Source organism: Bidens hawaiensis, unplaced genomic scaffold, assembly GCF_021521415.1.
Source record: "Bidens hawaiensis isolate Kalapana, Puna unplaced genomic scaffold, B.hawaiensis_p1.1 tig00041253_1, whole genome shotgun sequence".
Lineage (NCBI taxonomy): Eukaryota > Viridiplantae > Streptophyta > Magnoliopsida > Asterales > Asteraceae > Bidens > Bidens hawaiensis.
Window position 1 is genome coordinate 70,807 of NW_027505711.1, and position 19,544 is coordinate 90,350.

At 35.3% G+C, this 19,544-nt stretch overlaps 2 protein-coding genes across 2 annotated transcripts; both read left to right on the forward strand.

The window, feature by feature from the left end:
* Nucleotides 1–5,985: 5,985 nt before the first annotated feature.
* On the forward strand, nucleotides 5,986–10,113 carry LOC143614899 (RNA polymerase II C-terminal domain phosphatase-like 4). Its single transcript, XM_077088200.1, has 7 exons — nucleotides 5,986–6,250; nucleotides 7,406–7,604; nucleotides 7,686–7,866; nucleotides 7,952–8,241; nucleotides 8,747–8,935; nucleotides 9,023–9,061; nucleotides 9,815–10,113. The coding sequence occupies exons 1-7, from the start codon at nucleotides 6,105–6,107 to the stop codon at nucleotides 10,106–10,108; spliced, it is 1,338 nt and encodes a 445-aa protein (XP_076944315.1). The 5' UTR covers nucleotides 5,986–6,104; the 3' UTR covers nucleotides 10,109–10,113.
* A 624-nt stretch (nucleotides 10,114–10,737) lies between these two features.
* LOC143614897 (ACD11 homolog protein-like) lies at nucleotides 10,738–11,360 on the forward strand. The gene is made up of 3 exons (XM_077088198.1): nucleotides 10,738–10,928; nucleotides 11,023–11,168; nucleotides 11,254–11,360. Exons 1-3 carry the CDS (start codon nucleotides 10,738–10,740, stop codon nucleotides 11,358–11,360), a joined length of 444 nt encoding a protein of 147 aa, XP_076944313.1.
* Nucleotides 11,361–19,544: the final 8,184 nt, after the last annotated feature.

Genomic DNA, 19,544 nt, shown 5'->3' on the forward strand with positions numbered 1-19,544 from the left:
TTTACGATGATAACAAAAAACTTTTTATTTAATTTTTATCATAGGTGTTAAAATGTTAAGATGTTTGATGAGTTGTCATGTCCATCATCCATCATCATGTATGATCTTCACCATACATTAGCCATTCACATCATGCCACATTTTGGCCGCCATTTGCCTAATATGAATCACAACACGTGCCAACAATAAGACGTGAAAAACACGTGCTGTATTTTCTGTTCCTTAGGCGACAATCTCGAGGTAACCAAAGGCAGAGATTAAACCGTGAATATACGTTATTATTTGTGTTTTGTTATATTTAGTGGTAACGCTGCGAAACGACGACGTTCATGACAGCTAATTGTTTTCTCTATTTGGGTTCAATATTCGGATCATATTACAAGAATGCCATGGTGATATATTGGTATTTATTATTCTTTAAAAACGGAAATTGTTCTTTTTTGGAGGAATTTGGTTCTAAATATATTTTTCCAATTTATATTAACTTTTTGTGAATTTTATTTAATTATTAGCTAAGATTACTTGATATCTTAGTTGTAATTTTTATTTTTATTCCATTAATGACTAATTTGGTTTCTTTTCATAGTTTGTCACAAATTAGTTCATGATTATTTAATGTCTACTTTCTAACTATACATTTATAAAACCAGCGGTTATACCCGTGTTTCGCACCGTGTAGCGCGCCGAGTTTTGTGAAAATTTTTTAATAATTTATAAAAATTTAAAAAGGATTAAACATAGAAATATTAAAAAAAATAATATTTGTTTAAATGGAATGAAATAAACTTTATTAAACATTTACGGGGTTAAAAGTTTAGCTTTCACCATAATAAGTGAGTTAAAAAATAAATTATAAAATTCATTTGAAAAAATATAATTGTATTAAAAGTTTTTTTTTCTCAACCTCTATTAAATTTTAAGGATATAAACGTAAATTGCTTAAAGAAAAATAATTATCAAGGTTCAGATCCGTATGATAACTCTACTAGAATTCAAATAGGTAAAACATAAACTAGATAAAACTGGCCAATGTGAATATGCCACGTAACGCCACGTAGACCACTCAAACATAAATCATGATAAAAGTTTTGGTCATTGTAAACCAACCATAGGAAATACAAAAGCAAAGTTAAAAAAATAGTTTAACCAATCAATAAAACATGTAAAACCGACACTTATCTAAGTTTAAATTTTAAAATTTTAGTTTGTTAAATTTTATAATTAGTTGAAAAAAGTAAGCATAGGGAATTAAAACCAAGTGATATTGTATAAAACTCTTTTTTAAGACCAATAAAAATAGAATGCCTACGTACTCTGTACGGAGTGACCCATTGGCAAAAGACTGTCGCCAGCCGACTCGACACAACCATGCGTAGCCTTTAAACGCCTCTAAGTTATCTCCAGTTCCGAGAAAAATTCCCCCGCCCGAAGGCTCACTTGTGGTAAAAACCGGACGCCCTCAAGATCGAACTGGAGAAATATCTTAATCTCCCTTCATTGATCCACCCACGTCCCCTTATTTTTTAAAAAGTTAGAATATATATAAATATAGATAACAAATATACAGTAAAAGTTAATTAAAAATATAAAATATAATAAAATATTATTAAATTAAATAGTAAATTGAATAGTATTTTTGTGAGGGAGAGAAAATCTTCTTCTTAATATATATAATAATATCTGATTTAATCATATGGTTAAGTATCCTGTCCTTTTATATATATTTTTTATTTTTGTCACATGTCTTTACGCTTTTTATCAGAATATTTCAGGTTGCTTTTTAAAAAACAAATAATTTTTACAATTCACATTTGGAATAAACAAAGTATTTTTGTACTCTTTTTACAGAAAACTTCACTATTGACTAATAATATAGTTTTGATGAGTATATACTTATTGATTATATATTTAAAATAAAATTGTAAAACATGATAACCATTTGAAGGTTCAGACATGTGGTAGCATAAAAAGTAAAAAAGAATTTACTAACTACCATTCAAAACTCTCATACTATAAACTTTTTAAAATATCTACGTTTAACACAAGTTGTTGAAGGTCAAGTAAGGGCAATAAGTTAATCTAAGATAGTTAGTTTTGGATCATCAACTCTTGGATGATCATTTGAATGGTTAGCTTTGGATTATCAATTATCCAATGGCCGGATATCCTTGCATCGTGGAATGGTGGATCAACGACATTAGATGTTATTTATTTTATGCATTAAGGGGATGTTTGGGATTGTTTATTTTCATCAACTTATAACCTATAAATTTTTGAAAAGTAATAAGGTGTTTGTGATTGCTTATATTGTGTGGGAAAAAGTTCCACGAGTTACACTTTTGTAACTTATTGACTTAATGAAAAGTTATAAAGAAGTAAAATAAGGAATCTCAAACACCCCGTAAGTGTGTGTTTAGAGTTTAGACCAATTAGACATTTTTTAGTCTAAAATATAAAATATTAAGTCGGTGCTAAACATACTCTTCACACTATTTAATTTTTACTCTACCTCATGAACTTATCAAATTAATTTTGATTTCCTTAACACTTTTACTTGCCATGTCACCTCTTTAACCTTTTTTCATTTAATGCACGCCATTTAATTAAATAGGTTACATCAAAATTTATAGTTTTTATTTTTCTCTATCCTTTTCTTATATCATTATTAATGCTGTTATTATTTTTAAAATAAGCCTTTAATAGACATTAAATTAACACTAAAATATGATGACCATTTGTAGGTCCTTACATGTGGTAGCGGACAAAATAAAAGGATTTACCAAATACTTATTAAAACTCACACATTATCAATATTTACATAAGTTTTTGAACATCAAGTTAGGAATACTTATATGAGCGTGCTGTTAATTTTGAGTTGTCTACTTTCGGATGATCATTTGGATGGTTAGCTTTGGATTATCGATTATTCAATTAGCATCCTTGCATTGTGGAATCGTGGACCGACAGTATTGAAAGCCAAATTTTTATAATATTAAAGAACGTTGAAAGACAACAAATGAATCGATAAATGGATATTTTTTTATTTATTATTAAGTTGGTGCTAAACGTACCCCTCCATACTATTTAATTCCTATGGTTTCTCGTAAAATTTTCAAATCAATTTTGATTTCCTTTTAATACTTTTACTTAGGCTGATTGTAATGAGGCGTTAAGTTGTGATTTAGGGCGAGAACACCCCCCGAGCTACACATGGGCGACAAGTGTGTATGTGTGAGAGAGAGGGTGGTGGGGATCCATGTCGCATGTGTATGTGTGTGTTATGCTAACATGGAAATCAACTATAGGTGGGAGTGATTTTTGGACTACAACACTGCCCTTCTGGGCTACATATCATCCATTTTTGTCATGTGTCGAAAATCTCTCACATTTTATATACTCTCCACTACATATAGCCTTACAATGTCATCTCTTCAACTTTTTTTAATTTAATGCACCACATTTAATATGTTGAATCAAAAGTTTTGACTTTTCCTTTTGTATTATCTATCACTATTACTAGTATTATCTTATATAAAATAGATTTCAATTAAAAATGTGGTTTATTGAAATTGAAGGCGAGTAGGCAACAAGTTGTGTTGCTACTCTTTAAAATTATAAAACTCAATCATTTAAAAACTGTATTTGCTATTTTTGTAGTCATAACATTATTATGTATAACTTTACTATTCTAAATTTTAAAAGACCAACAAACTTTTAGCTAAAACCAGCTAGAAGTTGGGCACATCATATACATATGGTTCACTCAAAACTAAAAAAACAAACAACCAAGGCTAGACAAACTACTCTACAAACAAATCGTTTTCCAATTCTTTTAAGTTATATGAGTGAGTTTCGAGTTTTGACCTATTTCTAACTCAAAAATAGCTAATCACCTTAATCTATTCTTTCAAGCTAGCCAACCAGACTACCGATCCTTCAAGAATCGTCTCATTTCGAGCCTTTCACAACCTCCAAATCGTGACAAACATAATTGCATAGAAAGCTTTTGCGTTCTTCTTTGGCAAGGAGGAGAACTTGTGCAACTTGAGAAGATCTCAGACACGGAAAGTGTATATTACGGGGACTTTTCACCAATAGGAGATTACTTTACATAAGGCTTGGGCAAGACCACATGACACAAAATATGTTCCACCGACTGATTATGATCACCACTGTCGAAGCACGAAACGAATCTAACCTGATCCATGACGATGCTTCCACGGATTTTCGAGATGAACGAACCACGTCTTGATCTTCTTCTTCCTCGGCTGCGCCGGTGTCCTGCAATGCTGTGAGACCTGCGATGGCTTTTCTGGGGGTGTGGAGGCGACTGCTAAGATATCCTGAGGATTTCTTGTTCACAGACACAAAAAGTGGTGGTGGCTCTTACTGAGCATGACCCTTGATAAGGAGGTGGAGACCTCCTTATATAGAGTCTCATGGCCACCATCATGGTACCCTAATGGTCCTAGCCCAGTTAGGGTTACCTCCACAAAACCCCCTCGGCCCAAAAACAAATGTATTAGCCCATATAATAAAATAAGCCAAACATAATAGATTTAGGGTCGTAGAACCGGGTTTTAGTACCATACCCCTACAAATACCAATACTACTACTAATAATAATAACAATAAAAAGTAAAAAAGAGAGAAAATATTTGAAATGGTTGTGTTTGTGTGCGTCGTGCAGAGAAGAAGGAAAAAAAAGAATTTGTAATATGCCATAACTAAGGGTGCAAACGAGCCGAGTTGCTCGCGAGCTACTCGAGATCCGCTCGTTAAAAAGCTCGAACGGGCCGAGCTTAATCGAGCCCGAGCTCGAGCTCAAGCCTAAAAGTAAGCTCGTTTAATGAACGAGCCCGAGCCCGAGCCCGAGCCCGAGCTTCACTTATCGAGCTCGAGCCGGCTCACGAACCTAAACGAGCCTGTCATTTATATAATAAATATATATTTAATAACTATTAATATATATATATATATATAATGCTATAAAAAATAACTATATAATATTTATTATCTATACAGAAAAATTATAGTAGAAAAAAATATATAAAAATAATTATATTATTTAAAAAAAAATAATAAATGGTAAACGAGCCGAGCCCGAGCCGAGCTTGAGCTTTGTGTAAATTAAATGAGCCGAGCTTGAGTCTGGTCGAGCTCGGACTTGGCTCGGCACGGCTCGTTTGCACCCCTAACTGTAACCAAACAATAAAGTAAAAGTTTGGTGGGGTAATTAAAGTTCAAATGAAAAAGATGGGTTCTCGAAAGATTGTGAAACAAAAGCCCACTAATTAATTAACTTCTTCAACATAAGTATGGGTTTAAGATCACAATTGGCAGCCCACTAAACAAGAATTAAAATATTAACATAGACGAGGTTAAACATTAAACTTTGGTGTGGAGTTTAGACGAGAGCAGCAGGCACACAAATCAAGAAACTATAACCATAATGACCAAGACTAATCTCGTTGTAAAATTCTCCGGGTGAACGGTTCGTTAGTTAAACATTAAACTTTGTTTTATTCATGCTTGTTTTATTTATGTTTGGATTTGTTTTTGACATTGACAACGTTGTATGAAATATATGGGCCGAGGCTGTGTTCGTGAACTTTGGATAATGCGTACGTTAATGTCCGTTAATGTTTGTTTGTTTGTGTTTGTTCGTTAATCGTTAAAAGGTTTTCTAATCTTTATCATATCGCTTTAAGCAAAAGTATTAATTTACATGTAAGATGAATATATAAATATGAATGTTAAAAAAACACCAACACAAACTTGGTAGCTGAATCGAACCGTTGACACTGGCCATTCTCGGTTAGCTAGTTCAAATAAAGCATTGTTTGTGTTTATTTGTGAACTGTTTGTCTGTTTGATAAAAACTTAACGAACGAACATGAACAAGGTCTTCTACGGTTCGGTTCGGTTTGTTTACAGTCTAGTGTGATTTTCTAAACTTAAATACCAATTTTGACACTAGTTACAATATTAACTATTGAACTCTTTTGATGTATATCTGTTGCTATGGTATTATTATTATTATTATTATTATTATTATTATTATTATTATTATTATTATTATTATTATTACAGGTTGCATTATAGATGAGTATACTGGATGATTCACCGGATAACTCGTCGAGCAGTGATGATTTCGCCGCTTTTCTAGACACCGAGCTGGAATGCACGTCGAGTGCTTCTCCTGAACCGGAAGAAATTACCAATGAGATACATCATCCTGATACAAATAGGTTCATATTTAAAATAAGTTGTGCATTTGAACTATGCAGTCGATACCGTCGATATATCAGTGATATATCGGTTATCATTCCCTTGGTAAAATATCGGTTAGAATATCGATACCGATAGTATTGGCGATATTGACCGATATATCACTGATATTCCCGATATCAGTGTTTGAAGTATAGGTGTACAAATCAGTTAATTTTGAAAACCGATTTTTTTTAACCGTGACCGGTTTAAACCGGTTTCAGAAGCAAAATAACCATAACCGATACTAATCGGTTTGTAACTGGTTTAAAGAAAACCGGTTATTGAAACCGGTTTTTAAAAACTGGTTAAAAAACCAGTTTTAAACGAACGTGAACCGCTGCAGAACATAAACGAACATCTTTTGTTTAACGAACATGAACACTAATGCAACAGGTACATCTTTTGTTTAACGAACATGAACATAAACGAACGTGAACCGCATAAAAACAGTTTTAACCGCTGCAGCTGCTGGAGATGATTATTGGCAAAAACAAACAAAACGGCTACAAAACCAATTCCAACGGTCATATTATGACCTGCTGAAGCTGCTGCATAAAAACAGTTTTAACCGGTTTTTCTAACCAGTTTTTTTTTTGTCCGTTAGTGGTTAACCGGTTTAGGAAAAAACCGGTTATATAACCGACGCAGCTACATAAACTCCTAACCGGTGTAAAACCGGTCTAACCGGTTAGTAATCGAACTGGTTTTAAAAAAACCGGATTTCATGATAACCGGTTCCAGTTTTTTTTTCCGATTTTAGTTACATAATCAGTTTTTTTGTACATCTCTAGTTTGAAGTCTTAATTATCAATTGTAGTGTTCAATGTTAGTGTTTTAAGTCTTAATCAGTTCCTACTTGCTACGATTGCTAATGTTTTGCAAGTTGCAAAAGGTTAGTTTGTTAATGGCAGGAGAGTATACTGTATTATTAGTGTTAAATTGCTATATATATGAATTTTACATGATATTAAATTACCGATATTCCACCGCGATAACCGATATATCCCAAATATCGGTCCTTGACCGATATCCAATATATTTCCGCGTTAACTGCTTAGCATTTGATAATTGTTTTGAAAATGTTTATAACCATGTTACTTATTGTAATGATATTGGTATTGTATAATGTATAGGACAAAGAAGCAGAAACTAGAGGTGTTAGTAAGTGACACAGAAGACAATGATTCAAGATTTCGACACAAAACAGTAAAAACATTAGTACATGCTAAAGAACATATATGCACACAACCGGGTACTTTTGGAGGAATGTGCACGAAATGTGCAAAAAGAATCGATGACGAATCCGGTGTTCCTTTGAGATATATACACAAGGTTAAAAGTTACACCTTTTGTTACATATTTCTGCACCTTGTATAATCTTAAGAGTCTCATATTATTATTTATATATTTCAGGATTTAAGGCTTTCTAAAGATGAAATTAATCGGTTGCGTGACGAAGATCTAAAGCATTTATTTAGCCATAAGAAGCTTTTCCTGGTTCTTGATTTAGATCACACGCTACTTAATTCAACTCGGTTTATGGATATGACTCAAGAAGAAGGTTATTTAATGAACGCAAGTGATCCTATGCAAGGTAGTATTAGTATTAGTATTCACTCGGGTTTATTTCCGTTATTGTTAAGATATATTCTCACTGTTTTTTTTTGTTTTTTTTATAGATATGTTAAGAGGCAATTTATTTAAACTGAACTCGATGCGCATGATGACTAAACTAAGACCTTTTGTTCACACGTTCTTAAAAGAAGCGAGTAAACTCTTTGAAATGTACATTTACACGATGGGAGAACGCGCTTACGCCCTGGAAATGGAAAAGCTTTTGGACCCACAAAAGATTTACTTTGAATCTAGAGTAATCGCACAAGGTGATTGTACGCAAAAGCGTCAAAAAGGCCTTGATGTTGTTCTTGGAAAAGAAAGTGTTGTTTTGATTCTTGATGATACAGAAGAAGTAAGCTTTTCTTTTTCGTGTTACAAAATATCATTTTTTTGGTGTATTGGTTTTTTTATTAATCCCAACTATCATCTTTTAGTCGTTGCTGGTTCCAACTAACGAATTGCCTGATAACGATCCCATCTTTTATCATATTTGTTCCCAACGGTTCGCAACTAACAAAATTCACATTTTTTTGGAAAACGGACCGTTGGGAACAAAATTCAATTTTTTTTGGAAAGCGGGCCGTTGGGAACAAAATTCACATTTTTTGGAAAACGGGCCGTTGGGAACAAAATTCACATGTTGGGAACAAAATTCACATATTTTTGGAAAATGGGCCGTTGGGAACAAAATTCACATTTTTTTGGAAAACAGACCGTTGGGAACAAATACGTTGAAATATGGGACCATCAACAACCAACTCATTAGTTGGGACCAGCAACGACCAAAAGATAATAGTTGCGATTAATAAAAACCAATACGCCTTTTTTTTACTTAACAATTCAGTAACAAATGTTAGGTATGGGTGCAAGACAAGGAGAATCTTATATTAATGGAAAGATATCATTTTTTCGCCTCGAGTTGTAAACAGTTTCGGTTCAAAGGTAAATCACTTTCCGAGTTGAAATCTGATGAAAGTGAAAATGACGGTGCGCTTGCAACCATTCTACGAGTGCTCAAAAGAATCCACAGTTTGTTCTTTGATCCGGTTTGTTCTAGCAATAATTTTATAAAATTTAAAATCTTTAAGTACATTAAAAACTCGTTTTTTTTTTAACTTTTACTTGCATTATAGGAACTCGGTGAGAATTTTGCAGGCCAAGATGTAAGGCAGGTGAGACAATGTTTGAACTTATTTTGTTGTTTGAAATTGTAATAATAAGTTAAGGGCCAAGTTATTCTACAAAGGGGAACAAAAATGAGAAGAATGAGAAGGATTTATAGCCACACAAAAAAACCCCTAAAAAAATTGAAAAAAAATAATAAAAAAATCATAACTCAAAAATTAATAAAAAAACGAAAAAAGTAAAAACACAAAAATGTTTCCACCGTCTTTCTCGTTATCAAAAAAAAAAAAAAAACACAATGGTAAGTGAAAAAAATCGTTTCGTCTTTTTGTTTATCATTGTGTTTTGGGTTTGTTTTCGTCATTGATTGTGTCTTTTTCCCTTGACATTGTGTCATTTTTTCTTTATATTGTGTTAGTTTACTCAACATTGTGCTATATTTTGTTCGGTATTGTGTTATAATTTGCGATATATTGTGTCTTTTTTTAGTTATAATTGTGTCTTTTGTTCATTTTCGTCATTGTGTCTTTGATCTCGACATTGCGTCTTTTCGTCATTTATTTATTTATTTTTTCGTCTATTTTTTTATTTATTTTTTGAATGGGAATGATGGCGGAAACATTTTTGTTTTTAAATTTTTTTCGTTTTTTATTTATATTTTGAGTTATGATTTTTTTTATTTGTTTGAACTTATTTTTAAGGGGTTTTTTGTGTGGTCACAAGACCTTCTCACACTTCTCCTTTTTGTCTCCCTTTGTATTTTAACTTTACCCATAAGATAATTACTTTACTTATTGCAGCTGCTAATGACGGTTCGTGGTGAAATATTAAAGGGGTGTAAAGTCGTGTTTACTCGTGTTTTTCCTACAAGTTTTAAGGCAGAAAGCCATCGTTTGTGGAAAATGACGGAGCGAATGGGTGCTACGTGCGCAAAAGAAGTTGACTCGTCGGTGACTCATGTCGTTTCAACTGATGTTGGAACCGAGAAATCTCGTTGGGCTGTTAAACATAAGAAGTTTTTGGTTGAACCAAGATGGTTAGAAGCTGCTAATTATTTGTGGCAGAAGCAACCTGAGGACTTGTTTCCTGTGTAGAAGATTAATATTAATCATTAACAAGTGATTTTTTTTATTCCTGATATACTCTTTGAAGAAGTTATGGTTTTTGACATAGGTGATTAGTTAACTTGGATTATGCATTGGATTTGTGGTGTGGTGGAAGTATATATATATATACATATGTATTATATCTTATCAAGTTAGAAAATATATTACTTCTTATAACATGGTATTTAAAATCTGCAATTAAGATTACAAGTAGGGATGAAAATGAGTCGGGTATACGATGGATATTATATATCTCAATCCCAAATCTATTATAAAACCACTGTCATACATGGTTTATACCCGTCGGGTACATGTTAAATAACGACCTTCGGGTTTGTGGGTAGCTGGCATAACCATTTACGTTAATATGTGGTTAAAATTTACTCACTGAACTCTCTCTTACTCGAAACTTAAATCTTAAACTCAACTAAGAGACCAACTTAAAATGCAAAACTTTCATATATAGCGTTTCGAACTAGGTTTTACATTACTCGACTTGTGTCATCCTTCCGATCAAAAGCCCTAAAATTTTAGTTTGAATTCGAAAAAATATATATATAACGTCGTTAAGTCATTTTTTAACGAATGACCATTGAGGGCCAACTTGTTATAACATGATGGTCAATGGTTTTCAGTTGAAAGATCTTCTAGAGGCATCAAACAAATTCGACACGTTAAGTAGCGTCGTTGACTTTGACTTAAAGAATAGCACGGTAAAATCACCCGGAAGTCCTACTCGTAATCTTCGTAGAGTGAGGCAAGGACTAGACCTGATAAAAGAATTATTTCAGAATTTTTTATCGCCTGAGTAAGTCGTATTTTTATTACATGATTAATCATATAATTTATATATATATATGGTATTTTTATTATTATATTACGGTATATTTATATTATTTCAGGAACATGTCGCTTAAAACCGCGGCTACAACAACGTATCAACAAGTTTGTGCACCGTATCACACATGGGCAGTTAGGACTGCGGCTTCTGCTGGAATGTGTACTCTTCCTTCAAGGGAACAACTTTTGGTGAACTTAAACGAAACTGGTACGCGCGCGAGTTTAGTTATCTAATTGATGTTACATGTTTTGTTACCTAGTTGATATATATATTTGATTATTTTGTTAAACAGATAAATCAGCAGATAAAGAAATGAGGAAGTACATAAAAGCATCAATTGATGTTATAAAATTAATTGATAATCTTTATATTACTAGAGGTATTAAACTGGATTGGTGATTTTGTATGATCCAACTATGGTTGGGTTAGATTATATATGTACTTTAACTTGAATCCTTTTTGTGTAAACTTTTAATAATCTCCAACTTTGGTGTCTTTTATGGCAAGGATCCTTTTTCTTCTTTATGATTAATGATTAGTCATTGTTCATTTTTATTGTTACATATAGGACGCGTTAAACACATAAGATGGTTATGGAATTGCATAATTGTCCTTTTTTCTATATCTAACTACAATATGGTTAGAACTATGTATAAGTCTTTTTTATGTATAAGTCTTTTTGTGATTATGCTAGTTCTTTACTTAAAATTGGTTCTATTTTAGTTAGCTGCAAGTACGGTTAAAAACCACGGTTTTGATACCTGTTACATCTACCTCTGGTATATGTTGGATGCCTAATTGCACACTCCCTCCATCCTAACGTATCCACTATGATTAGAAGTAAATAAAGTCAAAACGGGTTTATTTGTAATTATTAAAAGATAAATAAAAATATAGGAGTGGAAACAAGAAATGCGACACTTTTCTATGTGTTAGAAAAAATAACGTTAAAACGTGTTTACTTGTACTTGTTAAAATGCAAATTAAAAATTAAAATATACGAGTGGAAACAAGAAATTTGACACTTTTGCTCGTGTGAGCCGTTGGCTGTATTTTGATGTGAGTGTTCTAGCTTCTTGCTAGTTCCCTTTTTTCTTAATTTTATTTTGTTGGTCGTTCAAAAAAATAAAATAAAAACTGATTACAAGTTCGCATTTGCTCCGGTTACTTAACCGTTAACAAGCCTAGCTGCGTCGGATTGGAAACTTTTTTGATATTTATTAAGAAAAATATAAAAAGACCTTATAGATTTTATAATTACGACTTTTACTTAAAAAAAGATAATGTTTTATGACAAAATGTCCACAAGGTTGCGTACCCCAATTTGTTTCTCGTAAAACAAATGACTACTTGTTAACATATGATTTCGACTGGTTGTGGATATATTTTTATTCCTTGATAGTTATTCATTTATTAATATTAATTTTGAACAGCAGTTATTCAATATTTATATTGTATTCTTCATTTTATATATATATATATATATATATTCTTATTTTTACCTAAGATTTATGTATTTTGTTAGTTTTTAATCCGACCAATTCATACATTCAAAAATCAAAACCTACTCCCAAATGTGCATCTTGTCTGCCTTGCACTCTATGTAAGCGTTTTCTTTTTATATATATACTAGTTTTTACCCAGCGCAATGCGTCGTGGCAGTTAACAAAATTTGAGCGTTAAAATCCAAAAAATTATTTTCTCAAATTAAAGTATAAAGAACACAATATTTAAAACGATATTTATTTGGTCGGAAAACCCCAAACGATTCACAAGTGTTGTCGGTCCCAGGCATTGAGGTTGTAACTCGACAAGAATTTGGTCAGGTTTGATTACGTGTGTTACAGTACCGGAGTTAAAAAACAAAAAAATATATAAAAATTGAGGTGGACCAATTTCTTTTGGGGGGGGGGAGAGGAGTTCAGTTGGTAAACTTGCACTTTGGTAAAACCCAAAAGTTGGCGATCACCGGCATTCAGACGGCGAGCCTGTGTGAATTTGGTTAGTTTCCGTGAGGTTTGTTATGCTCCCTAAACTAAAACAAAAAAATGACGTTTGATCGGTTTCTTTTACGTTCGTTATGTTAATCAAACTAAAAAAAGTCACAAACCAATATAGTACTGTCTAGTGGCTCATAGGACACTTGCGACACCAAAGTTTTTAATAATAATAGTAGTATATACATAGTCATGCTCATGCAAAGATTTTTACTATAATACTCTCTCATTAAAATTATCACCTTTAATTAAGTTTATATTGCTGTTAAAGAAATTAAATATATATTGTGCTTGAAACTATGGTAACACGTGTGTAGCATGCTTAGATTGACGTTTGGCAAACGATTAAACAAAATAGTCAATTAATTTATTGATAAGAGACCAATTTCAAAGGCTAAACATAGTGAAATTGATCAATGTTTAATAAAATTAAGATGTCAGGTATTAAAACAATACTAACCACATCAATGTAATTGAATATTAATATCTTAACCCATCCATTAATGTTAAAAAAAACTAAGTGGTTTAGGTTCAAAGTTTAAAGTCAACTAAATCCAACCTCCAGCTGGTCGGAGGTGGGAAGATTTACCCACTCATTTGGAGTTTATGTTCAGGATGTCTTAAGTCCGATTCCTGACTCATGTGCACACTTAAAAAATATGAGTTGCATCACTGTAAAGGGGATTTTTCGAAGTCCTGACAACCAGTTACACTTGGTCATTCAAAAAAATAATAATCCAACCGCCATTTGTGCCTACCACTCATCTAATATGAGTGCATAATGTTATGCAAGGTCGTCTCAATCTCTGTTAGGTCCTAAATCTGGTATGGCATTAAGATTTTTTATAAGAAAATTTGTTTTTGATCATGTGACTCTCATGTCATCTATGTATGTATAGTTAATGTAATGATACAGAGAAAGATATTACACATTGTAACACCCTAGGAAAATCCAAATCAACCGTGGACTATTTAGATTCTTGGTTCGTAAAAGATATACAACCTCTTAAATCACCAATGTGTTTTGGGTTTAGTTGACTGTGGAGCAGATGAAATCTCCATAGTTAAGCATACTCACGTAATCTTTGAGTAGCACCAGGATGGATGACCTCCTGGAAGTCTTCACCGAGGCAACAAAAAACAAATGTGTGAGTTCTTGGATGGGCAATCCATTAGGGAACAAAATGGACAATATTGATGGTACGATGAGACATATGCTATAATTATAAACAACAAACCCTTTCGTTAAACAATCTTAAAATTAAAACCAAAACTACATACGCATAATTTGTTACTTTTTAGAAGGCCATGAAATCATTACTTTGTTTGACCATATTTAGTGGTAAAGCCTCATCTCTGGGTGTTTTCCGACACGTGACGACTCAGTCAATAATGATATTTTTTTTTGTAAAAAGTTGTGTAGTGGTAAAAAAACCGCCTTCAATCATTACTTCTATCACCAAACTTTCTTCCTCACCAGCGTTTTATACAAAACGCCCAACCAAAATATCCACCAAAAACGTTCGGGGGACAGTGTTCTATGGCGTTTGCGGCTTTTTCTAACACCACAAAGCCCTCATTACGTTGGGTCTCACGCTCCCCTTGGGCTACCCCTGATCTTATGAAAAGTTAATGTACTGAAATCATACACAATATATTAATATTAATATTAATATTATTTGTTCAAGGGAACTATTATTACAGTTTTCTTAATTTCCATTGGATTTGGATATTGCCGATAGTTCTTCCTTGTACGCCTGTAATGGGACCACCGGTTGATTGACAAAACTATAGAAAAATAATTTATTGAGTCATTAATTTCAAATATCATCTTACTTAATTAACCAACTTACAAGTAACTAGCCACAATCATTCAGTGTGATGACTATTTTGTTGTGTACTAAATAATTTAGACAAAACATATTTTTGGGTCCCTAAACCACACGTTTTGGAATTACTTGGTTTCACGAATCTACGTACACTAAAATTGTGAAATTTCGGGTAATCATTAGTTATCGTATTTATTTAAAATTATTTTCAAATTGAGGTTGAACATTGTTAACTACAACTGTCTGGTTTACTAATGCTCGTTAAATTTAATTGGCTCTAGTAGTTTCTTAAGTTTTTATCAACAAAGTTGTAACATGTAGACAACTCGTTAGAATGTCATAAATTTATTTTGAGTATATATATTAGAGAGTAGACCTGACACGCTAAACCTAGTTGGCATTGCCCATATCACGACGACGACCATCCTTGTTATGGTAATACTATCAAGATTTATTGTATCTACGTTATACAAACAGTTAGATAAACGGTATACACATGCTACTGCTCCAATAAAAGTTGTTTTTTTTAAACAATTTGAGTGTAAAGCGCTAAACAAGTTACACGTCAACTAAATAGCATGACCACATTGTGACTCACTAATAAATAGATACAATGAGCACATATTTAGCATTGATATGGTATGTTTGAATGTGAGGAAAAGGACCAATATGACTAAGTGAAGAGAATATGATTATGATTTATGAAAGCTAGGTCTCTGAAGAAACACTAAGTGACCCCGGCAGATTACGGATAATCTTAGGGTCAAGTAGATGTTTCTCACGAGAGTTAGGTCCGGCAAAGATGGTTATTCTTCTGATGACCTGCAAAACAGACACCGTGAGCTCGTCACTGAGAAGGGGGGGTACCTCCTTGTGACCACCCTCCGGCGTGAGAATCAGACTAGATTGCTCTGAATATAAATGTATATTAAGAGAAATAGCTAGAGCAGATAAGATATGTGATGGTATAAGATCGTATATGATAAGATAATGATACCGTTCCAAGATGTTGGAGTATTTATAGCCGAAGGTAGGTTTCCAAGCAGGTACAGCCAGCTGTATAATATTCATTTTCTACCAACTGTGGGCTACGCACGTGCCATGCTGGTGGTTGATGGGTAGGCAGCGGCTGATAGTGACATGGCCGGCTGTGTACTATTCCTTTTCCACCAACTGCAGGCTATGTACGTGCCACGATGAGGGTTGGTGAGTAGGCAGCGGCTGATAGTGACATTAAGTACTAGAGCGTGCTGCTCGTCATACTGTTGTCAGTGCGCTGTCACCCTGTGATTTGTTCATGGGCTGCTTTGGTCAGATCTTGTCTATTTTGTCCATACATTGGCAGGTATAGTACAAAAGATCCTCCAGAAGCGTACGGACTGGCTCATTTGGGCGGGAGTATTCCCGCCTTGCTCATTCCTTCAGGTGACATTACTGAATTATTGAGAGTTAGTGCCTTGTGCGTGTAGCCTTGCTATTAGTGCGGGTAGCCTTCCCTGATGGCTTGTATCCGCAGCTGCGGGAACAGGCGGGGTACTTCACCATTGGGAGGCTTTTCCTGCGGGAACAGCTTGCGTACTGCGCGTAAGGTCTTCATCTCTCTGAGCATGGTGGGTCATGCGGAACCAGTTGGTCTTTGCGCAGACGTCCCTCTTCAAGGTGAGTCTTGCGGGTCCAACTGGGCTCTGCTGGGACCTACCTCTTCAAGTCCCCCAAGTCCAATGTTCTTCTCATGAATTGTTAATAAGTGAGGTGAACTTTTGGACTTAAGCAAAGGGTTTTGAAAAGGGTTTTTAGTTTTAAGGTTTTCCGTGGGGATTCTTCCCGCGGTTTTCCTAATGTCACGTGCAGAAATTGCTGACTTTTCTGCTTGATCTTTGGGTATGATGCGGGTAGGTGTGTAACCTCCTCGCAAGTCAGAAGCGTTGAGTTTCACTTGTGTAGATTCTCCACGAGGTTTTGGTAGTTTTAGACATAGTGATCAATTATGTTAAACAACCAATTCCATCTTGGAGCTTCAAACAATCTAGTTCTCAACGTTCCCGCTATGCGGGGATGTTATTTCCCTTTCCACAAGCAAGGCCCAGAAGATCCTTCTTGGTTTTAATTCCCTGCAAGTGCTAAGTATGTGAAGGGTTTCGCCTTGACACTGTACCCGCACTCGTCTTATAGTTACTTGACTTCCAAGGTATTCTTGGCTTCAATTCCCTGCAGGTGCTAAGTATGTGAAGGGTTTCGTCTTGACACTGTACCCGCACTTGTCTTACGGTTTCTTGGTTACCAATGTATTCTTGGCTTCAATTCCCTGCAGGTGCTAAGAATGTGAAGGGTTTCGCCTTGACACTGTACCCGCACTTGTCTTACGGTTTCTTGGTTACCAAGGTATTCTTGGCTTCAATTCCCTGCAGGTGCTAAGTATGTGAAGGGTTTCGCCTTGACACTGTACCCGCACTTGTCTTACGGTTTCTTGGTTACCAAGGTAAGTGGGTATATTCCCTCTTATTTTTGAATCTTTGAATCTTTTTGAATCTTTTTGATTTGCTTTATAAACGTTATATGACTTGCTCATGCATATTATAGTTTAATTTGGCACTTGTTTTGCCTCATAAACAATATATGATTCGCTAATGCATACTTTAGTTTAACTTAGCAATTTTCCAAGTGTTTTGAATCAGTTAACCTTGCGACGCGCGGTTGTCAATAGGTTAATGTTCAGTTTCCTCTATCATGATTGTGCGGGTAGGACCGTCACTTTCATTTAGTGGGATGACCAAACTTCACCTATAACTGACCTGCGTGAAGGTTTTCCTCATGTTTTCCTTATAAATTTTTGCCGTTTCTTGTGTTTATGCTGGTTTTGCCGCCGTCCACACGCAACGACTTACTTCCCCACTTATTTATGCGATGAATACCGGCATATCAGTGTTTTGAATAAGTTAACCTTTCGACGCGCGGTTGTCAATAGGTTGACGTTCAGTTTCCTCTATCATGATTGTGCGGGTAGGACCGTCACTTTCATTTAGTGGGATGACCAAACTTCACCTGTAACTGACCTGCCTGAAGGTTTTCCTCATGTTTTCCTTAGAAATTTTTGCCGTTTCTTGTGTTTAAGCGGGTTTTGCCGCCGTTCACACGCAACGACTTACTTCCCCACTTATTTATGCGGTGAATACCGGCATATCAGTGTTTTGAATAAGTTAACCTTTCGACGCGCGGTTGTCAATAGGTTGACGTTCAGTTTCCTCTGTCATGATTGTGCGGGTAGGACCGTCACTTTCATTTAGTGGGATGACCAAACTTCACCTGTAACTGACCTGCGTGAAGGTTTTCCTCATGTTTTCCTTAGAAATTTTTGTCGTTTCTTGTGTTTATGCGGGTTTTGCCGCCGTCCACACGCAACGACTTACTTCCCCACTTATTTATGCGGTGAATACCGGCATATCAGTGTTTTGAATAAGTTAACCTTTCGACGCGCGGTTGTCAATAGGTTGACGTTCAGTTTCCTCTATCATGATTGTGCGGGTAGGACCGTCACTTTCATTTAGTGGGATGACCAAACTTCACCTGTAACTGACATGCGTGAAGGTTTTCCTCATCTTTTCCTTAGAAATTTTTGCCGTTTTGTGTTTATGCGGGTTTTGCCGCCTTCCACACGCAACGTCTTACTTCCCCACTTATTTATGCGGTGAATACCGGCATATCAGTGTGGTCAGATCGTAAGTATAAATGTAAGACCATCAGCGTCAATGTGATAAGGAGAATCATTTCCATTAGAAGTGGCTCTAGGCCTTTTCTTTACAAGTTTGGAATTGATCTACATGCAGCCTGTGTAATTGAGCTCCCTTCCATGTTCTTGGGATGGGGGTGTCATCGAGCCTTTCGAGCCGATATGCACCTGGTTCGGAATCTCGTTGTTTACGCAGTATGTAGTCTCCAACATTGAAGCTGCAGTTTCATCCGTGTTTTCCCCAACTGGGGTTCTACATGCATTAGCCTGCTTAGCGTCCATTATGCCACGAGGTGAGTGAGTTTCCCATTTCTGACGAATGCTTCGACGACGTCCTTCAAGGATACGCATTTCTCCGTGGTATGGCCTTTTGTCCTGTGGAAGTCACAGGATTTGCTCTGATCAGCGTTGTGACGCTGTCGGATTATTGGAGCCTTTGGCCATGGGAGCCTCTCGGTGGCAAATATTTCGGTGACGCTTTTGGTGAGTGGCGTCCATCTGGAGTTCCGGTTCGACGACTGCATGTTATCCCTTCCGCCTAACCGAGGGTGCGAGCCGGATGAGGTGTCAAAGTTTACCCTTGACTGCCAAATACCAAGCTTCCTCTTTTTGTTTTGTCGGGCGGTAAGGACGTTGTTTTCTCTTGTTTTTTGAGTGTAGAGGTTTGTGCTTTGGGGAAGATCTCTACCTAGTTGCTTTTCCGTTTCCGCGAAGCGTTTAGCTGCTGTCATGATGGCATCCCACGTGGATGGCATGCCATCTTTACCCGTTAAGGTGCGGATGAGCTCTGGGTCTTCCGCGCCCTGTATGAAAGCAGCGCGAACAAGATCTTCGCTAATAGTGCCCAGACTTAGCTTTTTTGAATTGAAGCGCGTGATGAAGTTTAGTAAAGACTCATCTTCCTCTCGGATGCAGTTGAGGATCGTCCATTGCTCTTCAGTATACTTTCTTTGTTGACTGAAGTGTTGGCTGAACTTCTGCTGGAAGTCTGCCCAATCGTAGATGTGATGGACCGGTAGACGGTCGAACC